The sequence below is a fragment of the Colletotrichum karsti genome (genome assembly GCF_011947395.1).
Source record: "Colletotrichum karsti strain CkLH20 chromosome Unknown Scaffold16, whole genome shotgun sequence".
In the NCBI taxonomy this organism is placed as follows: Eukaryota; Fungi; Ascomycota; class Sordariomycetes; order Glomerellales; family Glomerellaceae; genus Colletotrichum; species Colletotrichum karsti.
Genome location: NW_024065916.1, coordinates 850,270 through 878,222, shown reverse-complemented (window position 1 = coordinate 878,222; position 27,953 = coordinate 850,270). Strand labels below are relative to the sequence as shown.

The window sequence follows — 27,953 nt, the reverse complement described above, 5'->3', positions numbered from 1 at the left end:
TACAAAGGAGCAAGATACAAGAAGCGGCGAGCCGGAGAACCTCGTCTGCAAGGAGCCCCGCGAACACGTAACTTTCCCAGAATGCGTCCCCCGCGGGCGAAGCAAGTGCAGATCGACCCAGACATGGCTATCATACACAGCCCGTCGTCTGATCCGGTTTTCCATCGAGCAGACCACATGGACCTTGGCCAGATGGGAGCGTCTTCAGTGTCTCTATCTACTGACAAGAAAGTCCGTAATGTACAATCGCCAGAGCAGTCTGGATTTCACCGGACGAGAGAGACCGGCGGATCAGGTCAGAGTCACCCGTCGAAGACAACCAGGCGGCGGAAGCGGCAAGAAGAAGCGGAAGACGAGGCCTTGGAAACTCCAGCCAAGAAGAGAGAGCGGGGGACGTTCAGGTCACCTATTCTCAGACCTCTTGTTTATCCTCAACAGCGTATCGAGCCATTTCATCTCGTCCCTCTTTCCCAGCACGACATCATCGCCCCTCACATCAACCAACAAGCTCGCCGGCAAGCCAGGGCCTCGTGCTGTTCTACACCCCGGTCGCCACTTACTTCACCGCACCCCATTCAGCTTGGTTCTAGAGTGCTTCCGCGCCTGACACCTAGTCCCTGGCAACATGCGCAGCCACACATGGAACATCCCCAGCCAGACATGCGCTCTTATGAGAGACGAAGCACACTCAACGGAAATCCCGACAGACAACATAATGAACAGCTTAGCCACAACACCGGGCTCAACGAAAACATTGGGAACAGTCCTCCAATGCACAACTCAAGAGGTGTTACTTTTAGCAACATGGTGTTCGACTCCGAGGAAGACAACAACACAGGGATATTACTCGACGATGAAAGAAGAAACACGGGTAACGAACGAGCCTGTTATTACTCTTGCGGGAAAATGTTAGCGAGAGGAGCATTCGGCAAAAACCAGCCGCAACGTGCTATCGAATATCCCGGAGGAGAAAGGTTTGGATTCTACAACGAGGAGAACAACACCCCAATCCCGGATGGATGCCGGCTGGTGTCACTGCGCAACTTTTGCATGCCCTGTGGTGCTCGCCTAGGGTTCTACCAACCTGGTGCCCATGTCGAATCACAAGACGCAACATCATTCCCAGAAGGCTGGGAGTGGCCTGAAACTCCGGGTTATTGGGTGTGCAACTGCCCAGCGTTGCATGCTTCACCTGTCGAGGGCGTTCACCTGGGCGAAGAGAACTGCCCTACGTGTCTGAGAAATCGCCCCTTTTCGTCATGCCGATGATTCCGGACCATGCCATCAGTGGTTGATTTTCATGAGCGCGAACGAAGGTGGAGGCCCTGATCGAGTATTCGCTTCAGTCCGGTATCAAGCCTGTCACTCATAGGCTCAAAGGTTAGGACTCTTTAGCGGTAGAGTTTCTGTGTGTTTGCTTGGTTTTCAGCGATTTTGAGATGGGTATATGGCGGGATGTGGCGAGGAGGATAACAGTACTCCAACAGAAAAAGAATGTGGAAATTATACGGGAAAGGCTTGGGTTTGTTATTTGGTACTGGGGTTCGGCAGTCGGTGGTCTGCGGTCTTTCACTTGGGTTGCGTATGTATCATGGTGTAAACTGTCATTTCGAGTCCCTCATTAGTTGTAATAATCAGATTGGGCTGCCCATAACCCCGACTTTAACCACAATAGTGAAGTCCCCCTATCCAAACGCCTGTCTTCTATGATGCCATGCTGTCTAATCACTCCGCCGACTGCTCTACCTGGCTTGACGCCAGGACCACGGAATACGTCAATCAGTTGTAACCAGATCTCCCCTTGGTCGAAATGCCGTGATCCCGTACTCGGTTATAACCGCTACGGCCTTGAGAAAGCTCCCGACATCGCTCGCTTTCCGCTGTCTTGACGTGTCGAGAACCTCCCTTTAGTCTACTGTTGACATCTCTTTCTCTTGAACTGGGTCTCGGCGTTGCTCGATGTGTATTGCGGGAACTTCTGTAGTCCATGGCTAGAAGAGCGAGTGAGGCAACTCTGCCAGTTCTCATGTTAGTCCGGCAGTGTACCTTCAAGACGGATTCCGGGGGGACTCACCTTGACAAAGTGCTTTTCCCTTTCCGCGTCAGCAATGCCGCCTGGGAGATGATGAAATATCGGAGATATTAAAAGGCTGGCGAGTTGGTTGAACTGTGTAAGGTCCAATGATGCCAATGATCGAGAAGTAGGGTTCTCTCCTTATGAATCAATGATTTGGTTGTGAGGAGAAGTGCAGACTCAATGTGTTGCAGTAAGTAACTGATGGTCCAAAGTTGGGGATTCTGATGCTTCGTATATACTCCTGACGACGGCGCTCGGAGAGTTCGAGAAGGATGAGGATCTCATGTCTTGACGCGGTGCGCCATTCTTTGAGCGAACAAGACCGAAGGAAGGACGACAACGGGCGCAGAAACCTCAACGTTGCACTGGAACAGCCACCCGACATGTGTTTTTGGCCTGATCTACAATCGGCCGAGGAGGAAAAGCTTCATCCAACCTGGCTTCTTACCCACAAACGCTCAGGAGAATGACCGTCTGGGCATCATAACGTTCGATGCAGTGTTCAGACATGGAACGTGGGAAGAAGGCGACAGACCCCCGGGAAAAGTGCAACGAAGAGGCAAAATGGCCGGCAGCGAATAAGCAACAAGAGCAAGCTTTAACGTGCAGTAAGCTTAACATGGAACTCGGTGCTCATCCTAGTGGCCGAAAGTCTGGAAAAGATTGGACGTCTGTCACTCGTGAGGTCAAACGGGAGTTCTTTGACAGACAGGCCATGTCCACGGGCCACGGCGCGCTGCGCCGAAAAAGCTTATGGCTCAATATGGCACCTGGTTTTGGAGCCCGGACAACGTCCGTTGACGCAGTGTTGCCGCCGTCTTCATCTGTGAGCAAAGTATCTTTGCCGATAACCTTGTTGAGGGGTCAAATCTCGCAGGCTTAGGCATCGTAGCAATACTGTGAAGTGGTATCTCTGAAAGAAGTGCCAGAAAAGTGGGCGTGTCAGTTCGTCTTGGGGCAACATGTAGCACACGATCCCATGAAATAAGCACAGTAGTTTCTTTTTCCAGTGTGGCTGTTTCTTAGCTCTGCTGCATTTCGGCATCCTTCGATTCCTTCTGGATGGCCCTCTCCGGACGAAGCCTCCTCGTGGACGGTCGCTGTTGAACCTCTTTGCAGGGCTTAGCGCCGCTTGTCACAGAACGTCTTAGTAGACGCTTCCGACTATGCAGACGTTTGTTGCATCTAACGTGATACCGACTCCGCTTCCGTCATACAACTGCAACATTGCTGTCAACTCACTCTCATGTCATCATGTCATGAATTGCTTGCTTCCAAATATTGCTTTGGTGGATTGCGCCGCATGGACTCAGAGCGGCCGAGCGCGGAACATCTCATCGAAGACTTTCGAGCCCCCCAAACAGCTTGAAACGAAACCACGGGTACCAAACGAGCCTCCAAAGAGTAGATTTCCATTCATGAGGGCCGGGAAAAGGCAATGAAACTTTTGAACGGGAACAAACGCCGCGAAGCTGTATCTGGACCCATCTTCACATTACCTGACCCAGTGACCCTGGCCCCGACCCGATGCTCTCCTGCTTCCGCAACTTGGAAGAAAGTGAACGGACATGTCGCAAACCCCATTGTCATTAGTTCACACCTAAGTACCTGCTAGAAGGCTTCCTTCCTTCCACGAGACTTGGCAAGGCGTGAATTCTCGCTCAGACTCAGGGACGGCCCTTCGTTGCGTTCCCTTGAAACGGAACCAGCACCCGATTCGAAGAGGAAACATCTGAGACGGCGTCAAAGCCACCGACGGTAGTCGGACAAACGGCGGCCAAAGGCCATCTTACCACGACCGTTACCGCGCCGCTCTCCGATTCCGGGCGAAGTTCAGCCAGGACCGATGATGAAAGCCCCATTTTCTGTGACTCTCGCCATCGATTGGCCATCGCCTGATCCCAGATATTTCCTTTGGTTTCTGTGGCACATGCTACCGAACTGTAGATGAATGGCGGCACGGTACGACCGATCGACAACCAGCGGCGAGTCCACGCATGGATTCTCCATGGCCGGTCGTCGCCGTTTGGTTTCCAATTTCGCAGCCGGATGCCATGAGAGCGATTTCTTAAGCAGTATCGAGTGGGTACAATGGGTTCAATAAATCTCAAAGATGGTGGACTTGGAAGCATGGTGTAGCGCTGATGATAGGTTGACCTTAGGACGAGCAACTTCTTGTCAACTAGATAAAGTCCAGTATAGATGAGGTTGGCCTACTTGTTTTCCACCGTTCACATCTAAACCCACGGTCTCACTCACCGACAAGGTCACCGAGCCCCGACATCCTTCTTCATGAAGACACACATTGCCTCCATGCACTCGATACTCGAGACCTCATGAGAAAACGTGTACTTCTGGCCGCTCGTTTGCAACTGTAACTCATTGGGCAATGCGGGAACACTGATGTAGTCGTCCATGAGCTCGTAGACGAAGCGCATAAAGGTACGTCTTGTTGTATTCAGCCTGGTTGGGTCACCGTCATGGGAAGATAGAAAACTGGTATGCAAGTCTTCGGCGATATAGATGCCACCGGGACGAACATATTTCCAAAGTTCTTTGAGGCTAACCTCCTGTTGGGTCATTGTGTGACCGCCGTCATCGATGACTATGTCCAAGAGGCGGTCGGAGGTGATCTTGTCACCTGTATCGTGGAGGAATTCTGCCGAGGCAGGGTCGCCAAAGAAGACTTTTGCTTTTGGATTTTGGGTCGCCCAGACCTTGCCGCATGCCTGGTCTTGTTCGATGATATTGAGCTCAAGGTTCGCGAAGTATTGAATCCAGGTATCATAAGAAGCACCGGGGGCGTATGGCTGCAAGCAAACCCATCAGCAACAGATCGAACGCGGAGGTGTGGATATCCAACTTACCAAGCCGCAACCCAGGCCAATTTCCAGTATCTTGACCGGCAAATCGCGGAAAGCAGGGAGATGCTTGTCGTAAAGAAGCCCGTAGTTGTGCGTCGTCACCTTATCCGTACCAGAGTTGGCGGCCAAGTCGGCGAAGGTAGGCCGGTCGTCCTTCTTGCCTCGGTGGGTGGACGACATCGCATGTCCCGGTTCGTCTGGAATCGCGGCGCTAGAGGAGCAAAGTCAGACTATCGTTATATGAGAATCTGGTCTGCGAGCGCACCTGTTCCATCTTGTCGATGATTTCAGCACCGCTGGGTCGTCATCACTGGATACGCGCAGCGCGGTGATAACCAGGAGGATGGTTGCCCCGACGATGCAAGCCGAGAGATACCTCCTGTTAGTAGAGAGGCTGGATATTGGATTCTGCACCATATCGGCGATGCAAGGGCGGTGCCTTTGGCGAGATTCTCGGCCAGGGTCTCAGAGACGTAGTGGGCGAAGAAGAGTGGTGAAGCACAATGACAATTGGGTCGGACAGAGAGTGCCCCGCGTCCTGTTCATAATGCTTTTGTGGCTGGCCCAGTCAATTGGTCAAGGGAAGGAAGAGCATCCAAAAGCAGTATTCAATGACGGCGGGGTGTCTTGCTCTTTTCTTCCGGAGGCGTCAAACATTACGGATAGGCGCCGACAAATTGCTCGGCGGGGTCATTTGCCCCTTACGTGCCTGTCGAAGGTCTTCTGAATGCACTCAATATTCGCCCTGGAATGCCCTCTAGATGTCTCAACGGTCCCTCCATCCGTTCTACTTTCACTTCGACTGGGTCGTACGTACAGAGAGTATCACATCCAATCTCTTAATAGGAGGGTATCCCGCCCCTGAATCAGAATGATGGATGCCTCTAAAAGAAAACTTGCCAGTTCCTATAGTCTGTTTGGCCCATATTCTGTCAGGGGGTCTGGTGATATTGGGGGAAAAAGTGTCGCTGGATTATCTTCTACGGCCAGAGATCCAGAAATTGCAACAGAAAGAGACCTCAAAGAGACGTCTGGGCGAAACTACAACGTGACAGTCTTGTCCGGATATGCGTCTTGTTTGATTCGGCAGGTGGAAACGAGCCTCATTCACCTCAGATAATCGCCATTTTTATAGTAGAAGGTTCAAGCTGAAAGTTGTCACACTGAACTCATATAATTCCATTTAGCAACTGGATCTTTTGCATCTATTCATATTCATATACCATACTCACAGAACACCAAGGTTGACGGGGGTGGACTTGCCGCCTCTGCTTGATGTTTTAATTGAACGACCCCCTACTAAAGCTGAGCGCATCTTCCGCTTTTTCTTCCAGAACGCTGTTGCTAATATATCTATTTCTCTCACGAAGTTCTAGGAATCCGAAGTATTCCGGATCGAATACCTATAAAGCACTAGTATTGACGAAGGCTAGAGACACTCTCATGGTTTGGAAACTCTCACTCGAGCAGCCCAACCCAATGACTCAAGACAGGTCTCCTCTTCGGCGAAGCATATCGATCTTCTTTCCCCATGCAGACTTCAACAGCGATTTGAACGTGAAGGTGAGATATCCCGCGTCATCCTCCTTCCTCAGTGCTGCAACTACTTCAACCATATAATCTTCAACGGCTCAGCTGGGCTTCTTCAACAACAACCCAATACCAACACCTCGAGCAATTAGTCCTGCAGCGTCAACAGAAGCAGGTCGCGCTTTCCGGTGATTATCGAGTTCTTGCAACATCTTCGATCGCTTCTTGGCTTCTCACCTACTTCAGTTCGCATCTTGACTTTTCAACTTGCCTTGTATCCGACCCGGACCAAAGAGACGCAGTCTCACTCGCTACTTACCTTCAAAAACGACCAGCGATCGCCGGCATTCCTGTATGGGTTTAAAAGGGATCGCAGCTTCCCATCTTCGTCACTTCGAAACCCCCGAGGAACCTGAGTATTGAATTGTCGAGAGCTCAGAAAGTCTACGAATAGAAGCAAATACGACTCATTAGGAAGCTGCTCTCACAAGAAACAACTTGTCTCGTCAGGGCGTTGGCGGCCTGTCTGGCAGCGTTTTGATATTGAGCTACGGCAACAACAACGGCGACAACGACTACGACGACGACAACAACAACAACAACGGCAAAGGCGGCGCAAATCGCAGTGGCAACGGCAGCAACGATCCTTGGTTGATTTGGAATCTCAAGCCAGTCATTGAAGACATCGCCCAAAGAGAAGCAACCAGCATTATCAACATTTTTACCCTCAAACATCCTCATTCGTTTTTCCGGTAGATGTCCTTCAGCATCGGTTCACAGCAGAGCTAGCTTCCACACGTTCTTTACATTCTTTACGACTTCTTTATCTTCAGCACCTAGGTTCGTTTGAGACTCCCTCTGTCAAGACATTGGATGCGGTCTCATGCTGGGCAACAAAGACCAGCGTCTTTGCTACTTTTGCTGACAATGACACAAGCTAGGCGAAATTTCTCAATCAAGCGACGTCCTTATTTCTTGGATCACCATCATAGCTTTTTAGTCGACGGTCGAAGTCATATTGACAAGATCCCGTCCGCTCTCCCATAATCTCAGTCGGAAGTCCGGTTGACAACCCCACTGACAGAGTAAGGACGACCAACCCGAAGAACCAAGTCTGTCGATCATGGAAGATAACGGTGCCGATGCGATCGCACGTGGCGACTGGAACGACACATACGGCGGCCATCCTCATGGGGTGCCGAGGCAGCCAACGGAGAGAATCCGATCCCTCGAGCTCGAGGCCATCTTGCCTATCGGAGTGAATGCACACAGGGTCAACGATCTGATTGAAGCTCATTCAAACATGAGCCTGGATGTGCGTTTGCTCGAAGCGTGAAGATGTGGACCATAGCTAACAGGAGTATGTAGGTTCTGAAGCAAGAATTCGAAGTCTTCTTGGAAGCTGTGGCCCCCAAGCTCCCATGTCTTGCGAGCAAGTACATGACCTGGAAAACGGCCCCCTTACTCAAGAATATCTTCGTGGGAGGGGAGCCGGACGAGGACGATGACGACTACGACGACGGCAATGAGAGCGAAGGGGTTCATGCCGACCTCTTCTCTCCTTCTCAAACCGACTATGCAAGCGACACTGACTCAAGCGACATTGACCACTCAGACGAGCTGACCATCTTGCCCCTGCGAAAGTGAGTTGGGATAGATTTCATAGGAAGCGGGACCGCTGACACTTATCACTAGCTTGGGCTTCGGCCATGACCTCAAGGCCCCGGTTGCTGCGGAACGGCCTCTGCTGACGTACGTTGAAGACGAGCAGGGCGTTGTGAACCAGAGAGCATTCATCTTCGCGAACGACTTCTTCGAGGTCCGTCGATCTCTGGTTGCTGGCTGGGGAGCGTTCGCAAAGACGAACTTGCGTCAGGGAGACACCATTCTGGTCGAGAAAGCGCTCTACCATGCGACCCACAAGGAAGTTCAACCGTCCGTCGACCTGCTGTCTGAGAGTGAGAGAAAGATCGCCGATGATCTCCACGCGTACTTCGGTCGGGACGGAGAGACCAAGGCTGAAGCTGTCTGGAACACCAACGCGTGAGCTACCACGCCAAGTTCGACTCGATTGATGGTAGTTGCTGACGTTCTTCAGATTCGCTTCCAAGTATTCGAAGGCCAAAGCTCTGGCTCTCAAGAAGACACTGGCCGCGCGCCACGACACCGCTGGTCTGTTCCCAGTTGCTGCACGTTTCAACCACTCCTGCGAACCGACCATCCAGTATAAATACGACGCAGAGGACGAGGTCCTCATCTTTAGTGTTCGATCCTGGGAGATAGAGAAAGGAGAGGAACTCACCATATCGTATGGCAAAGAGCCTTCGGTGTTGTATTATAAGTTCGGATTCAAGTGCGAATGCGGCTTCTGCGATGGTTTCGATCCCACCAAGTGGAACTACTAGCAGTGAGTTCGACTTGTGATGGGCAGGTGGCTTAGACGTGGACGCGGCGGGAGTGGCAGGACGCTGCGATGGTGCAGACAACGGCGCTTTTGATTCTTTTCTTGTTTTATTATCGCGAAGTTCTCATGATTTACATAAACGTCGTTTACATAGACGTTAGTTACCGCCGACAATGGAGCTTGCTTTTCTGATTTCATCTACCACCGTCTTCAATCGGAGAGGCACTTGTAAACCACAAATGACTGCATACACGATAGACGGGATCGGGCCGAACGAAACAGCGCTTCACAATCCAAGCGATTCCAGAGCAGCCGCTCATCTGTAACCAGGGGCCTTCAATGATATTTCACTGTAAGGAACACGTATGATGGGACGAACAGCGGCTACACCACGTCAAGCCGCGGAGAAGCAGGCCATGCCCAATGGTATGCCCCGTCCTCACGAGAGTCAGGTGTCTTACTTCCCACTCGTCGCGAGGATCGTACGAATCATTGCGAGTTGAGCCCGGATTCTCGGAGTCGAAAAGATCAACTGGGATGGCCGACTCAGTCAGAGAGACGGGACGCCGGAGTCTCCATCACCGCAATCCCCACAGCGGCCCGTTAGAGCCCGGGCGCTAGCGACCGGTGATGGCACCGCCCATGCTCCTGCTGTGCTCGAAGTAAATGATGCACCGAGGTCCGGCATCATAGAAATCTTAACATTTACACCTCTCACAAGATGATAGATCATCGCCTGATGAACGACTGTACTTTAGTGTACTTTCCTTTATACATCACTGGTCTTACGTCTGAACTGAGAGTTCGGTAGGACACAGAAGCGATGGCCCTGAAGCGTTTGGAATTAGTGCATGAGTCGCTAACCCGAAAGCTTCGAGCCAGCATTGCCCAGAACCCCAGATCTGAATGGAAGAACACTACACCTCGATTAACCAACGGGCAACGCCAACATCTGGTTCTGGACTCAAACCGAGCGTTCATGAAAGAAATAAAACGAAAGATTGATTGTTCAACAAGAATGTACATCTTAGAGTTGTTCGTTACCCATCCTTCTTCGTTGGCTGTCTACTCGCCACATTGGGATCATTCTCAGAATAGGCGATGTAGGTCCAGCGCTCGTCGTACGGCTTTGTCTTGTCAACGAAGCGTAAATCCGTCGAGACTCTGATACGCCCCTGCGGCGACTGGTTCATAGCCCCGGCGTGAACCGCATACGGAGTATGAAAGACGACATCACCAGCCTCATAGGCGCCCTACGAAACAATCAGTAACTGCGAGGCATCCGATATCGAACTCTAACTTACCACGAGCCAGCCACGAGACCAGTGTTCCCCGAATCTCTTTGCGTTCCTATCAAGCCACCCACCCTTTTCCATGTTCCTGTTGAACGCCGAAAGCCTCTCTGAGTCTGGAAGCTCGGCATTCACCCTGGAAAAGTCCTCCTCATACCTCTTGCCGATGTCATGAGAGTGGTCCAGATAGATAAGACCGCCACCTTCCAACTCTACATCACCGATGGGTACCCAAGCCGTCACGCTCGTAGGCGGCCCCGCACGAAGGAAGATCTGGTCGTAGTGCACCGGCGTCGTCTCGCCACCCGGCACGGAACAGCGAAGTAGCGACCGCGGGAGACACCACGAATCCTCAAACTCGGCAAGTCGACCAACAAACGGCTCAAGCTCTTCGCCGACCTTGTCTTTGAACTCCTGGTAAAAGTCGGCGCTGTGGCTCTTGATCGCGTTGTCGACGAAGGGGCCTTCGTCCTTGAGACCACAGGCGACGCGAACAGCACCGGGCAGGAGGAACTCGCGCCAGTCGCCGCCGGAGAAGATGCCGTCTACAGGATCGGTGCCGGGCTTGAGCATCCCCGTGCCCTGGTCGACGAAGCTCAGGTAGTCCGAACGCATCTTCTTGACCATTGTGGGGTCGAGAAGACCTTTGACCTACGAGCAGTATCAGCCACATGTATCTGTAAAGGGATATTGGAAGTAATTTACCCAAACAACACCGTCTTGCCAGTATCTCCTCCGAATCTCCTCGATGGGAGTATCGGGATAGACAGGGGTGAGCTGCCTGACGTCGTCTAGTACCCCGCCATTTCCGTGCAAGGTCAACTTCTCCTCCTGCCGCACGACAACCTTCTCCTGCGCAAAGACAGGTTCGGAGTGTAGGCTGGAAGCGCTGTATCCGAGGACTTCGGTCATGATGGAGCTTTTAGTGACGAAATATGCGATGCACTTTGAACTTGAGCAAAGACAGATCCATCTCAAACTCCGTCACGGCCATAGTGCCTTTATGTCCTCCATTTCTGTCGCTTCGAGTAGCCACCGGTAGCAGACGCCATCACGCTTCGTTGCCGTATCTGGAAACACCAGTGTTCCCCGGATACCGGCCGGAAGCGGGGTCGGGCTCGGCCCCGGGGAAGCCACGATTTCCTAATCCGGTAATTCGTGCACCTTCCCCGAGCGGGTCTGCGCGGTAACCATCAGATGACGATTCAGGTATGCTGCGCAAATCAGCGGCGGCGTGTTGTAACTGCCTTGGTTCTGGACTCGAACACCTTCTTGATTCAATGAAGGGCGGTTCGGGGTTTCTGCGCGTTGCGGGTCGGACTGGTACTTTGAAAATCTGGTACAGGAGTAGCAAGCGCTGATGCTTCGTGAAGAGTCGACATTATCTAGTATGGTCTGCTATGTACTCGTCCATGGCAGTTACATCGAAGAAGAGATTAGAGAATGAGCCTCCAAAGTCCATCAGCGAATCATCAAATGCGGGTAACTCATCCACAGTGCATGCTCTTGCAAGCAGGTCCATTCCCATCGACGGCATAGCTGTAGACTTTGCGGTGATCTCTCGCAGTTCACTCAGTATCTCGACATATCTTTGGCCTACGAGATCTCCTTCGACACCAACAGGAAACTCGGCCATGGCATCCTCTGCCGTGTCCCTAACATGCGTTGCTTCGGGCCATAAGTGGGAGTACATATAGAGGGTGCCGACGGCTGCGAACTGCATGTAATTGACCAGCCAGAAAACCCTCGAAAACAAGCCTCGTTGGCAGAGGTACTGGCACTCGTTGACAACCATCTTTGCAGCCTCTATAGACTTATCATGGCATCGCTTGACCCACTGCTCAAGTCGCGAGATAGCGCTGGTGGATGGGTCCATGGAGTAGAGCATGAACGGACGGTAAAGAAGAAGACTGGCGTGCGCAAACATCAGCTTCAACGTGCATGTCTGCCTTTGTGTCATGGTTGAAAGAGCCGAGGGAGGCAGGACGACGTAGTTGAGGTATGCCGGGAGGTTATCTTGCCAGTCTACTAGGCTTCTCTCGAAATCAGTGGCGGCCTGGTATAGCTGCAGGACGTTGCTGTTTCGAGCCACAGGGCTATAAAATCTCCGCAATATTGTACCCAGTATCCTCGAAAGACGAGCATAATGCAACATTGCTGCTGCTGAGCAAAAGTCTCCGTCGGCAGTGACGCAGCAGCTTGTTGGGGTGATGTCTTCGTCGTTGGCCAGGGCACACTCGTCTTGGTCGATGTCGTCGTCATGTATCGCACAGGGACGACCGAATATGCTGCTGATTATCCTGTCATGAATGTATATGGTCCAGAATAATCGCTTCCGATACTCGTGCGTGACATGATTGGTAGGTGGTCCGACTGACCGACGATGGAGGCCGAGGGCCTGGGCGTGGCGAACGACGATGCCGAATGAGGACCATGCTTCGTGCATGCGGGAGTGGTTCAACAGATAATGCGTTGCCAGCATTCTCGCCTGAAGGGAGGCGAAGGTGATTTTGCTGGTATCCTTTTGGAGCTGCTTGTCGGCCATGTGGTAGAAGCGAACGCTGCTGAAAGTAAATAAGGTGGATATTTCCTGCGATGGACGAGACATAACCTACCTTGGAGCATACCCGCAGTACATGTTCTCGACTCTCGAATAGTGTGAGCCAAGAGTCATCACCATGTAAATCAGTGCAAGGTTGTCATTATTGAGGCCATCACACTGTCCATCGTTGTACAGTTTCTCGAAAGACTCCACCAAACTCGGCTCATGCACAAATCGTGACGTAGTTAGTCCAAAATCAAAGAAGACTCGCAACAGCTTGTCTGCGATGTGCTTCGGAGGAATGATTGGAGGGAAGTCTCCGGACTCGGCGAGCGGATAATCAGAAAAGCGAATCGACATTGATGGCAAGCTCGCCAGCTTCTGCTTTGCCATGTGAAGAAAGGCGAACTCGGAGGCGCCGCCGTGAAAGTGGCCATACTGGTCTTCCTGGAGTGGCCCATCTGGTGTTTCTCCTGATGCTTCGTTTGCTGAAGAGGGGTTTACGGGCGAGAAGTCGTGAAAGTTGGGTGCTTGGGTGCCGTCTGAATGCTGCTGATCGAGAGAAATAGTCGTCGCTGCCTCTACGGGAGATATCGCCGGGTTCGCGATGCTGTCTCGTTTCTCGGAAGGATGCGGTAATGCTGTTGTCGGCATATATTGACATTGCCGGTTGTGTTGTTGGCATCGGATACAGGGCATGTGGCCAGAGCATCGGGTCTTCTTCCTAGCGAAATGTAAGGGACTCTGAGACTCATACGATGCGTATCTTGAACTTACTCCCTGCAGGCGATACAAGCATTCCTGATCTTCAAAGACGGCCGATTGTGGCCTTCAACTTGAGTCCATCTTCGTTTGCGTTTCTTGCCCGCTTCTGGGGCCTGTCCCGGCGTCTGGTAGGGGACGATTTTCAGCTGGTTCGGCCTGAAGTCGGCGTCCATGAGTGAAAGTCTTATGCGAACAGCGCACAATGCCAAAGGAGCATGTCTTGACCAACGTGTCCTGAGCCAATGCAGATTGTCTTTCACTTTGCCATCTGTTTCTAAGAGAAGCAACCGAGGTATGTGATGGCGGAATTGACGCTGTACTCCGTAGAGGGAAGGGCCTGGGGGTCACTTGACATTGCTGACCAAACCCCTGTTTCCGACTCGCGAAGGAAGCCCCCCGCCGGCACATCGGCAGAGCGGGGAGTGTGGGGGACCGCCAAAGTTCACTGCAATCAGCGCTGTATTCATGTCGTCTCATCTCTCACACACTCACTCACTCATTTACTCATTACTCAATAGCATCTTTCATCTCTGTTCCTGTCTCTTACCAGTCATTTGTATACTTTATTGTATTTTTAGTCTCTTTCTTAAAAGCTTGAGACAGACTCATTGCATTATCGATTTCCAACTTCCGCCTTGGACAGAGCACTCAGACTTGGTTGCCGCGTCGCCAACGTGACCTGAGCAGGCGGCATAGATCTGAACAACCGAGCATCTCCTCGGTTGATACATGAAATCGAAATTGCTGGGACTCAGTCCTATATAAACCCCTTCTTACAAAATGTATCTGAAGCCACTCGCTCGTTGCGCAGCCGTCGGTCCGCTCTTACCCAACGCCTCACCATCATCCATCTTCCGATTCTCCCGGCGCAGATACACCCGTGTCCCCGTCGCAATCAAGATAGCCGCAGCAGCAGCGACCAAGTTGACAGTAAAAGCAGCAAAATACCTCGGTGCGCCGTTGTAAAGATACGGCGTCCATACGTTCGGCGTATTGCAAACCGAAATGATCAACGCAATAGCCGCCGCCCTCTTCGCGACGGGTTGGTTGAGTGTCCCCGTGATCCACGACAGCAACACCGTCGACCCAGCATAGAACGAAGCCGGCATCAGCATCATCGCCGTATACCTGGCTCCTGTATTCAAGGTCGAGACGGCAATGATGTTGGCTACTAACGTGACACACAAAGGCCCGACGATGTGCCAGTACCGCTCCTGCGACCGATCGGAATGGAAGCCGTTCGCCAACATCGTCAAGCAGCACAGCACGAACGGCGGGGCCGTCAGCGCGAAGGTGACTGTGCGCGAATACCCTAGAGTGGCGACAACTGGTGGGAAGAAGTTGGTCACGCCGGCCGAAGTGAAGATGCAGTATAGCGTCGCGAGCATGAGCCATGTTTTGGGATCCCGGACAGCGAGCACGAATCCCTGTCGTGCGGTGATCTCGGACCTGTCGTCGCTCTGTCCTTGGTCCTTCTCGTAGTTGAACTTGATCCAGGCCCGTTCGACTTCGGTGAGGCCTCTGATGCTGTCGGGGGAGTTGGGCAGAATGAAGGCGAACAGGAGGGCGAGACCGATTGTTACGACGCCCTCAACCAGGAAGAGCTGTGTGCTATCAGTATATGGCACGCCGTGGTTATCGAGTATGATGGGTCTTACCCATCTCCAGCCTTCAAGACCAAATCTCCCATCCAGTTTGAGAATCGCAATGGCGAGCAGCCCGCCGAAAGCGTTGCCAAGTTGAGAGCCTGAGTAGAACAGCGCGGTGCGGAACGCATATTGCTTTCGGTTATAGAAGATTGATAGATAAAAGAGAGCGCCCTGCGGCCAGATTAATCATGAGAACTTCTGTTAATCTGGATTGGGCGATATTACAGGGAAAAACACTGCCTCCACGAAGCCAATGAACTGGAACAAGAGAGTCAGTGTCCGAACTCCGCGTAATTCTTTCTGGCTACTTACAAAACGAGCAACTGCCAGACTAGCGAAGGTATGAACGACGGTTTGTGCTGCCGAGATGACTCCCCAGACTGCCATTGCGCCGCAAATATAAACACCTGGAAACTTGATCTTGCCGAGAATCATGTTAGACGGGATCTGCATGATGACTTTCAGATGTCAGCAACCTGTCTGGTAAAGACTATACGGTAGTATCATGAAGCTTACTGTAGCCCACGAAGAGAATCGACACGCAAGTCTGATACTGAGTCTCGGAAAGGTGCAAGTCCTCCATGATTCCTGCCAACTTCGCCGAGGCGATGTTGTTCCGGTCGAGGTAGTTGAGGATGTATGTGATCATTAGCGTGGGCAAGATGATGATGTCCATCTTGAGCGTTGCCTTTCTGCCAATGCTTCCGTACTCTTCAGGTGAAAGGTTCCTCAAAATCTCGGGCATTATGTGGGCGCCGGCTTCCAATTTCTGCTGCCGGGAAACATCCTCTTGGAAAGACTCATGGCTGAGGGAGCCAGTTTTCTCGACGTCCGCCATGGTGAAGAGTTCAGCAAATACATGCGAAGAGTCAATCAAGAACGAGTCTGGCTGGTTAGAGCATGTCACCTGAACTGCGCGGACGAACTTGTCCTATATGTACTTTCGAAGCTGGACCTCTTCGTGTCCATCTCTGTCTTCTATCAAATTTAACATATCCTTGACCCGCCTTCCCAACAACAGCACAACGCTTTCGACTCACTATAGTTAGCTCCGGGGAATGGCAGTCTGCGGGGTTTGAGAATCTGGGGTTCAAGTACCCCGGATTGCGGGGGACGGCTCTCCTTCCCCAGACTGTACTTCCTAAACGGTTCCCCGGATAGTCTCCAGATCTGCTCGGCGCCGATCGTTTGGGGTAGTTCGGTTTGGTGGAGGCTCAACTTGCGGTTACGTCGAGGGGTTTACTGGAATCATGAACGACGCACCGAAACCGAGCTCGAAGCATCCGTACCCATCGTGAAACTGAAAGATATGTTGATCGTCATTCTCATCATTCTAGTCATTATCTATCATCAAGCAGCACACTCAGCCAAATCTCCCTCTTTCAAAGCCTCAAGCAATACTCTCGCCGTGTCTCGGTCCGATTTATCCTCACCATGCGTGAGCTCACTCCACGCGGTCTCAATCCATCCATTAGGTCCGTCGTGTCCCGGCATGCCATCAAAGTACATGCCATCAAAGTCCCCATCCATGCTGACGGGCGAATCGTCAAGCGGAAACGCTGCCAGAACTTCCGCTGCCAAACCATCAATGCCCTCTGATGGCGGGCGGTCCGCCATATTCACATCGCCGTTGGTCAACTGATACTCGGCTCCATTGCGTGGAGACGTGTCGTCTGTCGTACTGTCTTGACTACGATCGCCCGCTGAGGCGGGGGAATTGGTTTCCTCGTCTGAGGGTATGACCGTCACAGTCCCTGGTTCCATACGGAAAAGACTGGGCCTCATAGTACCGTTTCCGTAGTCCATCACAGGAGAAGAGCTCACGCCTAAAGCACATGGGCCCGCTGTGCTCTCAGCCCGTTTCCTCTCGAGTAGCATTTTGATCGGGTTGAAACCGCCGGTAAAGAGGCCTCGAAGACTGACCGGGAAATCGCCATCCTCGGGCAGTCGTCCTTTGCTTAGCGAAAGATCCATCGTCAAAGCTAGACGAAGATACGAGCTGGGCTGAGACGCGAGAATGTCTGTCCAGTCTGCGATGACGGTACCGCCTTCGCCGGTATTGGCTGGCTCCCCTATTGGCGAGTCCAACTGAGCGAGGTTAACGATGTGCCGGATTGTCTCGCTGACCCAGTCGACCCCATCGTATTGTGGCTGGTATGTTTTCATGGCCTCGATGAGAATGTTGAGGCGATGCTGCTTCAGGGCAGATTGTGTGTTTGGGTCGAATGAGCGCGAGGCCGCCGAGAGTTTGACGTCGAGGATGTGAAGCACAAGAGGCAGCGCAGTGCAGGCGACTGCGCTGATTGGCAGCCACCGTGCGAGGCGGAGATGAATGAGTTCCTTCAAGCATTCTGTAACCCCGGAAGCCGCATCTTGAAGTTCGTGCCGGTTCTCGCCGATGATGACAAGGTCTGACGTAGGAATTGCGCTGAATGAGGGCGCCGCGGCTGTGATTGCGAGATGGAGGACTTCGTGATGGCTGAGGACTACTCGAGATGAGCTGTTCGAATGTTAGTCCTGAGCAGCACCGAATCCTTGGTATCGACTTACTGATAATACATGTACATCAAGTTGGTGTACAATATCACGGAATCATGTTGAAACTCGCTTCCGGGAGACTTCATCCTGGCAACAGAGCCTCCTCCAAACATGGGGAACCTCAGCGTTGCGCCCTTGTACCATCTGCGCAATGCCATTTTGCACCCGCGGACTCGATCCTGCTCCTCGGCACGCATCTCACGACCCCAGCCAGGACTGTCATCCAGTGGAAACACCAAGATCAGGATATCAGTCAGTACGACACACAACTCGACGAGCTGCTCCAAGATCTCAGCAAGACATCGTTTTGTGCCCGGGTTGTACACTCGACTTCTCTCGATCTCATCGGACAAATCGGAGTAGCCCAAAATACCGTTGGCATCGAAATCAAAGTGACTACGGGTGATCTGCACACCGCGACGCATGCCAAGACCGACAATGCGATCGCGAATGATACATGACCACCAGAGTCTCTTGAGGAGGTTGCGCTTCTTTGGCGGAGCCGTTCGGGTAGCGTAGTGATGCGCCTCAACCGTCTTTGCGTTCTGGATGGCGATGGTGAGCCAGGCTGTATTGGATTTGCGCAGAGCGGGCGATGAGGGAGGGGACCAGAAAGAGAGGAGGAGAGCTGCTTGTGAAATTGCGAGGGGTGAGGACTCGGACTCGAGATCGTAAAGGAGTTTGGCGCGTCTGTAGAAGGCGGCGCGGGCAGCGCGGATCGTGGGAAAGCCCAAGGTCTTGATGGTTTGGCGGGATACAAACTGGACATGTCGTCAGTATTCATTTGCAACACAAAATTTCCAGATGCTTACATTACAAGAAGCGAAAAGCATCGCCTGAAACAGAAGCAGAGAAAGTCTCTCGCTAGAGAAGTTGACCGGGTTCATACAGTAGACATCCCAGAAGTCACCCTCGTTGAGCATTGGAAGAAGAGGATGAACATGAAGGAAGTACTGCTGTACAAATTCGTCAAGAATAGTGCGCGTGGGTATTCTCAGACAACCCTGGAGCTCAAGAAAGTTGACGTCTTGCGGCGGGATGTTATGGAGATTGCCCAGGGCGAGAAACGGGTAGAACGAGTACGTGACATCAAGATTGAGATGCCGCGCATCGTTGGCTAACTGTGCTGTGGCCGAGCTGTTAAGAGGCAATGGATTGGCTAGAAGTGGTTCGCCGGTCGATGCTCCTGCCGCCGAGGTTTTGACATGCTGTCCATGTCCGGCATGATCATGACGACAGCTCTTCTTCTGCGCCGCCGGGCTCTTCTGTCGGTCGGCTCCCGTACCCAAGGGCGACGAGTGGCCATTTTGAACGTGACTGTGCGTCTGAGGCTGGTCTTGAGGTTCCGTCAGAGGTATTGAAATCCCATCATTGGTCGTTGAGGCAATCGGATCGATATCGTGGTTGTGCTCCCCTGCTTCGGGAGCGTAGGGCGGAAAGGAAGCATCCCCATTGTCCGCGTTCGCGCCATCGTCCCGCTGTTGAGCTCTCCGACTACGTACAGTCAGTAAGATCGCGGTAATGACATGGAGCCCACGTTCACACGTACAATCTTGATGCTCTCCCAGTAACAACACACGACTCGCTGTCGAGATAGCAGTTCATACACGGGCGACCGCGTTGTGAGACATCACATCTGACTTTGCGAGCGCGACACGATAGACACGCCTTGGGGGCGCGCTTTCGGGTCTTGTTTTGTGATTTGGGTTTGGAAGCTTCGGCAGCTGTAATCTCAGAAGCCATGATGTGGGTTTGGCTGGTCATTGGATCCGTTTGCATGAGGCCCGCGGATACAACAGGTCTGGCCGAGGTGAAGTTCGTCTATCGGTATTGTCTACGGGCCCAAGACACACGAGAGCTTCGGGAAAAGTTCAAGCTGCCAGATCAGGGTGGACCGAAGACGGAGGACAGCGACAGGTACGGAAAGCAGTTTGCGGGGTGTGGGGAATGGGGGGCAAGACTGCATGAGTTCTGGAGTTCAATTCTGGGGGTCTGGAGCCGTCGACGATCCTTTGACGCTAGATGTCTGGGGATATCAAGGGCGGTGGACTGGTGGACGCGAAGCCTGGGGCATGCAGCTCGCGGCCGGCCTTCTGGCCAGGGGCAGGAAGCTATTCCCCGTCCCCGTTGCTCCGGCGGCATGGTTTATGAAATCGGATTGACCGGAACTGGACGGCTCCCATTTGCTGACTCGTATATCCATGCCCCTTGGCAAAAGACTAATCAACTTCACGAACTGGAGGCTCGATCTTGAAAAAGAAGGCCGAGGTTGGGTGGTGGAGGGTTGGAGTTGACAGAGCAAATGAGAGTCAGGAAATCGTTTGCCGATGACACCAGCCGAGTCTCGAGAGGAGATATCCCCGGGAATGCTCCACACAAGCTCGGCGCTTGAGGCCAATGAGACGCAATGTAATCTTCTCCAACTGACGCTGCAGCTCGAGTCATTAGTGCTCCTCCGCACTGCATCTCGGAACATTTCCGTAGGGTGCCACACCAGCGCGGAATTGAGAAACGGATTCCGTCATATTGACTGCTTCATCTGCTGTGCTGTTTCGTTTTAGGTTCGATCTGATGTATCAAAGCCCGTCCACGGCATCCGATGTCACATAGAAGGCTCAATGCCGGGATATACGCGATAGCCTGGACCACCGCGAGTTCCCTCCCTCAGAATCGGAATCCGACGATGATTCTTCGCTCTCGATCGGCTTGAAGACCCAATCGCCGTCTTCCTCTCTCAATAAACACACTTTGACCTCTCCGACGCGCTCATCCAGTCCGTTTGGCAGATCCATCCCGTTGCCGACCCGACGGAGGATTGAGGGATCAATCCGACAAAATAGCATTGGCAGCGAGTCGCTCTTCCAGACAGACACGCCGTCGCGAGCGCCTCTGACGATGGTGTGGAAGAGATAGTAGATGCTCATGACGATCAAACCCGTCGGAAAGATCAACTACATCCAATCGACGTAGATTACTTGCTCAATCGTATACCCAGCGCCTGCGTAACGGGTTCTATTTTTCTCCCGGTCTTCGCCGTGGAGTCTGACTTCGTTCGTGAGACTGGTGCTGAGTCGGTCGATCCATTCATCCAAGTTCCCCCGGGCGTTGTACATTGCCTCGACCCATTCGGATGAGAAGTTGATGATGGTATCCCGTCCCTCGTACGTACCTTCGATAACACCGTCGAAGAAACTCTGCAGCGCCGACAGTGCGTCCTTGGTAATACTGTATCGAGACTGGTCGGCCTCCATGTTGGCCGGTACGTCCACGAAGACGTATTCGCTTTCGTGCGCGTTGTTCTCATTCTCGAAGCGCGTCGTGCTCCAATTGTGGTCAACCGTCTGCTTCAGGTCGCTCTCCTCTACTGTGATGTTGTAGGTCTGCATGCAGAACCAAAGTGCACACTCCTGGCCGATGGTCTCTGCGGGTCTTCCATTTTTCTTCTTCTTCTTCACCCAGAGGAGGTCGAATACGGAAACAAATGTGCGGTCGGTTGAGTTGCGACGACGATTGGCCTCATTCAACGGTTTGACATTGAATCGTTCTATGCTCGACGCATCATGGGCGATGTCGAGAGACGTCCCAGAGGCCATACTGTAAAGACACGATTGTGACTTGTCGGTGCACATGACTTCAACCTGCATCGAGTGGCATTCGCCACAGACCGCGAGCGTCGGGGTCAACGGCCACGTGCAGTTGATGGAGGCGCAGGGAACGTCAAGCTTGACCACATCGACGGACAAGATCCCGCTATACACAGCCGCTTTGGTGGACAAGTTCAAAACAGGCCCTATCGCGCGCGTTAGCCACTCGCGATTCCGACAAGAAGTACGGTCACAACTCACGGGGATCAATGCCTCGTTTGACTGTATTATTCCAGTAGTCGCTGCGGGGGACGGGCGAAGGCCGGTCGGGAGAATCAGGTCTGGTGTTGTCCGCTTGTGGCAAGTTGGTGTATCGATATAACTGCTGAGAGGAAGCCTCGAGACCATGAACCAGAATGACAATCAGGGCACCGATGCAAGCGAGGTGTCTTTAGTATGGTTAGTTACGATATGGATCCGATAAAGACGACAAGAACAGAAACGGTGAGGATGGGTATGATGTTGTGTTACCTTCCTCGCAGGCGCCAGATGAGGCAGATGCTTCCCTAGAGCCCGCGCGACGCCTCGTCGTATATCTTGAAGTCCTCCAGTCTAGCCCGCATGTCCTTTTCGCGGGCCTGTCGTGCTTCGGATACCCAGATCCAGGCGGCCTGACTGATGCAGGATTCGACGATGCCGCTCATTGCTACACGGATACAGGTGAACATGGCGACTATAATGACGTCGAAATCAATATCAAGCCACAATCTGGGGACAATTTCCTCGTCGTAGTGTTTGAAGACAATGCCCAGTGCGATGGCGGCAGTAATGCAGACCGCGAGCAGATAATATTCGTCTCTCCACCATTTGGATACGAACTTGTAGTCGCTTTTCGGGCGTGGCATCGGAGGACCTTCTTCGTCGTCGCCATCATCAACGGCGCCGTCGTGGTCGATATTGTCAAAAGGGTCGCGCTTTTTTAGGTGTCTCTTCCGAGAAGGGAGGTGACGCATGGTGACTGATCGTTTCTCGGGGCGTAGGGAAAATGATATTTTAGATCTAACGATGCTCGGGAGAAATGCAGGAATCGTTCAGGAGTTTTGGTACCACCATCTAAGAGGAGCAGAGAGACGCAAATAGGGTGTAGATGGCGCAATTGAGGTTGTTGTTGTTGATGGATAGAGCTGCGATGCACTTGACAGAAGACACCCGCCTCAGGTAGGTACGAGTAGGAGGGACGCTGCTTCCCAGGGCAAGTTCCTGCCGACAAATTGATCCTGTCATATCTATTCCCGCCTCCCTCGTAGCCTCCCTCATTCAACTTTCCCTTCACCCTTTCGTCACGGCAACAACCTTGCCGCGGTCGGCCGAGATGAACATGTGGCCGATGCTCCACGATGCAGTGACACCCCGCCTCATGCACCAAGATAAGGACTGCTGAAGTGAAGGGCGCGCAGGGCGCCGGGGACGATCAACTTGTTATGTAATGGCTGCCGCGACCCGATGCAAGTACTCGGCAGCAGTGTATTCACTCAAACTTTTCTCAATTCAATTGAATAAGTTTTGAAGTTTGAAATTTGGGTTTGATAAAGACAATAAACTCCAATTCTTTTCTCTATCTCGAGCCATGCATCCTTTTGTTGTCGTCGCTCTTGGTCTTCAGGGCTCAGCAGCGGCCTGGCAGCTCCCCCACAAAGCCCTCGCCGAATCCCCTCACGATCAGATACCGCTATCACTCAATGTCGATGACGTCGATGCCTTTGGCGCAAATACCATCGCAGGATTGAAGACTTTTGCCAATGTTCCCTTCGTGAACTGTTTCTCTGAGGATGGAGAGGAGGGGAAAAGATACGACATTGCCGTATTCGGCGCACCTCACGACACTGTGTGTCCCATACAACCACCACATTACTCAACTGTGCGAGATGATCTGACTTCTACATAACAGACAACCACAGGTCGGCCAGGTGCTCGCTTCGGTCCGCCAGTAATTCGCATGGGAAGTCAGAGGAAGGGTCCCGGAGAATGGAGTATTTTTACCGGTCAGCCATAATCTGCCATTCAACGAGTTTTCATTCTCACATCTCCCTGCATCAGGCCGAGACCCCTTGCAAAGCTGGGCCACCGTGGTTGACTGCGGCGACGCCCGTCTCACTTGGTTGGACAATGTCGTTTCCTTGAAGCGTCTGGACCAAGCACACAAGGTAATAAGCTGTATTTGACGTTTCTGCGACAAAGCACTCACAAAGCAAAGCTCATCTCGAGCCGGCCGGCGGCCAACTCCTCGGTTTCTTCCACCCCGAGGATCCTGACCTTGGGTGGTGACCACACGACAACTCTCTCGGCTCTTCGGTCGACCTATGAGAGATGGGGTCCTGTTTCTGTCATTCACTTCGACAGTCACATTGGTTCGTTCTTTTATCGTTCCCAGAACGTGGCCCTCAACTGATTTACTCTTCTAGACACCTGGGATCCTTCGGTTCTTGGTAAGTGCTCGCTTTGAAAGGTCACAACAGCACTGACACTTGAGTCTCGAAGGAGGTGGAATATCAGAATACGCGTGAGTAATGCGAATCTCATCGTTGCCGCTCGGTTCTAATTGCTTGTCAGAGGCCTCAATCACGGCACTTTTCTGCACATTGCTCACGAAGAGGTAACTCCACTAACTATTGAGAGTGTCTTCGGGCTTTCGCTGATTGTTCCAGAATCTGATATTGAACACATCAATTCATGCCGGCATTCGAGCACCCTTGATAAGAAGAAAAGGAGATCTGAGGAATGATGTCCGCTGTGGCTTCGAAATCGTCACCGCTCGTGATATCGACAAGATCGGCATCAACGGCGTCATCTCGAGAATCAATGAGCGCGTTGGCGATTCCAAAGTCTACATCAGCGTCGACATTGACGTGCTCGACCCAGCATATGCACCTGGTATTCCATCTCGGACAGCAGATACTTTGACCTGAAGCTAATTGGTCCCAGCAACGGGTACGGCCGAGCCTGGAGGCTGGTCCACGCGGGAACTCCTGACGATTCTTGAAGGACTTGAAGGGTTGTCCATTGTTGGCGGCGATGTAGTTGAAGTTGCACCTGTCTATGACAACGCCGGTGAAACCACAGTGCTTGCTGCGGCCGAGGTCGCGTACACCCTGATCGACCTCATGGTCGAGAAGCCTGTACAGTCCAAGTCTGATGTCAACAGAGGTCACTGAATGATAGCCAGGCCCTGCAGAGAATACGAAGGCAAAGATAGGGAAGTGAGGTCGAACCATAGGTGAGTAGGAGGCTCCAGCAAAGAACCATAGATATTCGAGGTGCATACCATCTCTTTGTCATGTTAAAGCATCAGTCGAGTTTCAAAGCATCGTTGTTCAATACTTCAATTCAAAGATTTTCTGCTTTGACACGTCACTGGGTTGCTAAGCAATCTCACAAAAAATGGAACAAAAGTCCTATGTTTCTCGTACCGAGACTGAGTTGACTCGAGAACTCACCTAACAGATCTCATTGTGAACAATGACTGACGCAGACACAGGAAAGAAGAGTCGAATCACTCGAAATGCCTTGAGATATGCTCACAAAGCCTCATTGTCACAAGTTACATATGCTTTGTGAGAGACCTACATTGTATCTTTTGGTAAAAAGTCATGGCCTATATATCCATGGTTCTCGCCCACCTCTAGTTCGAATTCTCAACTCAAGCCATTCACACAATCACAACAATCATTCAGCAAAGCATTTCATTTCTCACTTACAACTTTCTATCATAACTTTCAACTCTCGTCTCATCAATCGACCTCATCTTCGTTCCTCAACTACATCATTTCACCAACCAACTTTCAAAATGTCTTCCCACGCCAACACCCCTCAGTCCAACGTCCCCAGCACTCCCCTCAACAACATCATCCCCCTTCAAAACGAGCCGGCCTCGTCTTCAACCCCCATCCGCGCCCACAACAACGCAACTCGCTCTGAATACGACGATGAGTACCCCAGGTTCGACACCGCGGCAGGCTTCCAATTCCGGCGTTCCCCTTCTCCCAGCCCTACCTCCCTCTACGACTCCCGCCAACGGGTGTGGGAGAACAACGTGACCCTCCGACTGGACTTGCTCTCGGAGCGCCAGGATCATCTCCAGGAGGTTCAAGAATCTCTAGAAGAGAGACAAGGGTTCTTCAACGAACGTATGGACTTGCTCTCCGAGCGTCAGGACGTCGACGGTGCGCGCATCGATAAGGCCACTAGACCTATTCGCGCACTTCTTCCGGGCTTATGTGCGGCTGTACGCCAATCATCAAACACGAATTCTATGGCTATGAGCCGTGTACGCGGAACGTCAGGCGTATGCATCAAGCGGAGAGCCGACGATGTTGAAGACGATGAGGAACAGAACGATGACGCGAAGCGCGTTGTCGCTAAGACTTCCAAGCGCCAGAAGACCGAACATACTTCAAGCAACGACGACGATTCCGAGTCGGATGGCTCCGGACTGCACGCCCCCGGCAGCAGCGGTTACTTCAGCCTCAGCCCGGCCAGCCCGAGCAGATCTCCCAAGCGGGCTCGGGACGATGACGAAGACCAAGATGAGGAGGACAAGCCTAGACCTTCCAAAATGCGCAAGACGATAGCTAAGATGGCTTCCACGGCTACGAAGGCTTCCAAGACTTCCACCAAGACTGCTAAGAAGGGCACCGCTTCCAAGGCCAAGCCGGCCAAAGCCCCGGCTAAGAAGACCACAACCGCCCAGAAGAAGGCTCCCGCGCCTGCTCAGCCCGATCGTTCTACTTCAACCAGATACGGCCTGAGAAACCTCGCTAAGATAGCAGAGGAGAAGAGGAAGAAGGAAGAAGAGGAGCGCAAGGCCCGGGAGGAGCGGGAGAAGAAGGTTGCGGCAAAGAAGAAGAAGACTGGAGCTGCAAAGAAAACGACTGCTGCAAAGACTACTGCTGGCAAGACTACTGCTGGTAAGACTACTGCTGGCAAGACTACCGCTGCAAAGACCACCACTGCCGGAAAGACCACCACCGCGAAGCCAGCTACTGCGAAAACCACTTCCGCAGACAAAATTAAGGCTGCTGCCGCCGCTGCCGCTAAGAAGAAGGCCGACATTATTGCCGAGAAGATGAAGAAGACGGCGGTTACTGCTAAGAAGACACCAGAAGAGAGCGAGTCCGAGGAAGAAGAGGAGGAAGAGCAAGCGGTGCAGAAGAAGCCAGCACAGCAACAACAAAAGCAGAAGCAGCAGGACGAAGCTGAAGAGGAGGACGACGAAGATGAGGAGGAACAACAGCCGAAGCAGCCGAAGAAGCCGAAGCAGGCACAGAAACAAGATAACCAACAGCAGCAAGACGGGGCCGAAGAAGAGGAAGACGAGGACGAGGAGGAACAACAGCAGCAGCCTCAACAGCAGCCGCAACAACAAGATAGCCAGCAGCAGGATGACGAAGCTGAGGAGGAGGAGGATGAGGAGGAACAGCAGCAACAACAGGTAGGACAACAAGGAGAGCAGCAAGAAGAGCAGGAAGAAGAGGAGGAGGAGCAGCAAGAGGAGGTCCAGGTCCAGGGAGCCTCGAAAGACCAGGACGATGAGGACGACCAGGACAACAATGACGGTCAGGGAGACGGTGCGAACCAGGCAGACGAGGAGCAACAAGATGAAGACGATGAGGAGCAAACCGGGCAGCAGGACCAGGACGAAGACGAGGATGAGCAACAGCAGAATGATGGACAAGAGAATCAACAGCAGCAGCAGAAGAAGATTGACGCCGATGATGAGGAGGAGGAGGAATAAGGAGCAGAAGAAGGAGAGTGGCCAGAAGCTCGGGGCTGACCGCATTGCCAAATATGGCAGACCTCCCCCTCGCTGTGGTGTTGGAATGAACATTCACTTGGGGGTCGCTCTGGAGTAGCAACTGATGGATAGACTGTATGACTAGAAAGATGACCGTAGGCTTTTTGTTCTTGATTTCAACCGCTGAAAGCATTTATACCAGTCGATGAAGCAGATGAGTAATATTTTCATCTTACTCGTTTTTCCTCATCTTAAAGCCACTTAGTCTACACTGTCTAATCCATGGGAGCAACCGAAATCGAGCCCAAATATGCCACTGATCATAACTAATATCCCTCTCCATAGACCCTCCCACACCGCGATTCCAAAAAGACCCTCATTGCCATCACTTCGTGGAGCAGGTAAACACCACAAGCCCCTCGCATGCCCCGTACCCCTGGCATAAGCCATCGCGAAAACAGCTCTAGAATGACCTCTTCCAGACAAAAGTGCCATGGAGAGCCCTCCCAAGAAAGTTCCTGTCATGATATCACGGACATACTTGGGTATCGGCGGGTCCACCAACGGGAGAGACCTCGAAATCTTGACCGAGGAATAACCATGCCTCTCCCGCTTCTCCTCAAACCTCCTTCTCTTACTGTTCCTCCAAGTTTGCTGATTCCTTCGCGACGCGGCCGGCGGTGAGGGCTGCAAGATCCTCTGCTCCTCCCATCTGGCGCCTTCAACAGCCCAATAACTCCCTCGTTCAATCTCCCTCTCATCCCACTCCCACCCCTCGATCTCAACCTCACCACTTGACGACCACCTCGACCTCCTCCGCCCAGAATCGAAGCTCCTAATCCTCTGCTGCGTCCTCGGTCGTCGAGGATACACCCTCCTCCCACCTCTCACTCCCAAAAACTCGTTCTCTCTTGTCG

The 27,953-nt window shown here is 52.5% G+C and overlaps 8 protein-coding genes across 8 annotated transcripts; 3 read left to right on the top strand and 5 right to left on the bottom strand.

Moving 5' to 3' along the window:
• Nucleotides 1-4,344: 4,344 nt before the first annotated feature.
• CkaCkLH20_05787 (hard-surface induced protein 5) lies at nucleotides 4,345-5,358 on the bottom strand (the record flags this gene model as incomplete). The annotated part of the gene is made up of 3 exons (XM_038888505.1): nucleotides 4,345-4,887; nucleotides 4,945-5,152; nucleotides 5,207-5,358. The coding sequence occupies 3 exons, from the start codon at nucleotides 5,356-5,358 to the stop codon at nucleotides 4,345-4,347; spliced, it is 903 nt and encodes a 300-aa protein (XP_038746402.1).
• A 2,236-nt stretch (nucleotides 5,359-7,594) lies between these two features.
• Nucleotides 7,595-8,876, top strand: CkaCkLH20_05786 (set domain-containing protein 5; the record flags this gene model as incomplete). Its single annotated transcript, XM_038888504.1, has 4 exons — nucleotides 7,595-7,786; nucleotides 7,840-8,114; nucleotides 8,167-8,514; nucleotides 8,570-8,876. The coding sequence occupies 4 exons, from the start codon at nucleotides 7,595-7,597 to the stop codon at nucleotides 8,874-8,876; spliced, it is 1,122 nt and encodes a 373-aa protein (XP_038746401.1).
• Nucleotides 8,877-9,915: 1,039 nt separating this feature from the next.
• Nucleotides 9,916-11,079, bottom strand: CkaCkLH20_05785 (uncharacterized protein; the record flags this gene model as incomplete). Its single annotated transcript, XM_038888503.1, has 3 exons — nucleotides 9,916-10,128; nucleotides 10,180-10,818; nucleotides 10,873-11,079. 3 exons carry the CDS (start codon nucleotides 11,077-11,079, stop codon nucleotides 9,916-9,918), a joined length of 1,059 nt encoding a protein of 352 aa, XP_038746400.1.
• Nucleotides 11,080-11,548: 469 nt separating this feature from the next.
• On the bottom strand, nucleotides 11,549-13,647 carry CkaCkLH20_05784 (fungal specific transcription factor domain protein; the record flags this gene model as incomplete). Its single annotated transcript, XM_038888502.1, has 4 exons — nucleotides 11,549-12,458; nucleotides 12,546-12,728; nucleotides 12,783-13,433; nucleotides 13,487-13,647. 4 exons carry the CDS (start codon nucleotides 13,645-13,647, stop codon nucleotides 11,549-11,551), a joined length of 1,905 nt encoding a protein of 634 aa, XP_038746399.1.
• Nucleotides 13,648-14,247: 600 nt separating this feature from the next.
• Nucleotides 14,248-19,404, bottom strand: CkaCkLH20_05783 (uncharacterized protein; the record flags this gene model as incomplete). Its single annotated transcript, XM_038888501.1, has 9 exons — nucleotides 14,248-15,078; nucleotides 15,133-15,294; nucleotides 15,349-15,381; nucleotides 15,436-15,581; nucleotides 15,640-16,008; nucleotides 16,557-17,623; nucleotides 17,674-18,422; nucleotides 18,474-19,155; nucleotides 19,211-19,404. 9 exons carry the CDS (start codon nucleotides 19,402-19,404, stop codon nucleotides 14,248-14,250), a joined length of 4,233 nt encoding a protein of 1,410 aa, XP_038746398.1.
• A 1,208-nt stretch (nucleotides 19,405-20,612) lies between these two features.
• On the bottom strand, nucleotides 20,613-22,258 carry CkaCkLH20_05782 (uncharacterized protein; the record flags this gene model as incomplete). The annotated part of the gene is made up of 3 exons (XM_038888500.1): nucleotides 20,613-21,451; nucleotides 21,507-21,694; nucleotides 21,828-22,258. The coding sequence occupies 3 exons, from the start codon at nucleotides 22,256-22,258 to the stop codon at nucleotides 20,613-20,615; spliced, it is 1,458 nt and encodes a 485-aa protein (XP_038746397.1).
• A 614-nt stretch (nucleotides 22,259-22,872) lies between these two features.
• Nucleotides 22,873-24,457, top strand: CkaCkLH20_05781 (uncharacterized protein; the record flags this gene model as incomplete). Its single annotated transcript, XM_038888499.1, has 9 exons — nucleotides 22,873-23,130; nucleotides 23,194-23,287; nucleotides 23,343-23,449; nucleotides 23,500-23,653; nucleotides 23,708-23,731; nucleotides 23,784-23,805; nucleotides 23,856-23,898; nucleotides 23,951-24,176; nucleotides 24,228-24,457. The coding sequence occupies 9 exons, from the start codon at nucleotides 22,873-22,875 to the stop codon at nucleotides 24,455-24,457; spliced, it is 1,158 nt and encodes a 385-aa protein (XP_038746396.1).
• A 632-nt stretch (nucleotides 24,458-25,089) lies between these two features.
• Nucleotides 25,090-27,036, top strand: CkaCkLH20_05780 (uncharacterized protein; the record flags this gene model as incomplete). Its single annotated transcript, XM_038888498.1, has 1 exon — nucleotides 25,090-27,036. The coding sequence occupies one exon, from the start codon at nucleotides 25,090-25,092 to the stop codon at nucleotides 27,034-27,036; it is 1,947 nt and encodes a 648-aa protein (XP_038746395.1).
• Between the last annotated feature and the right edge of the window lie 917 nt (nucleotides 27,037-27,953).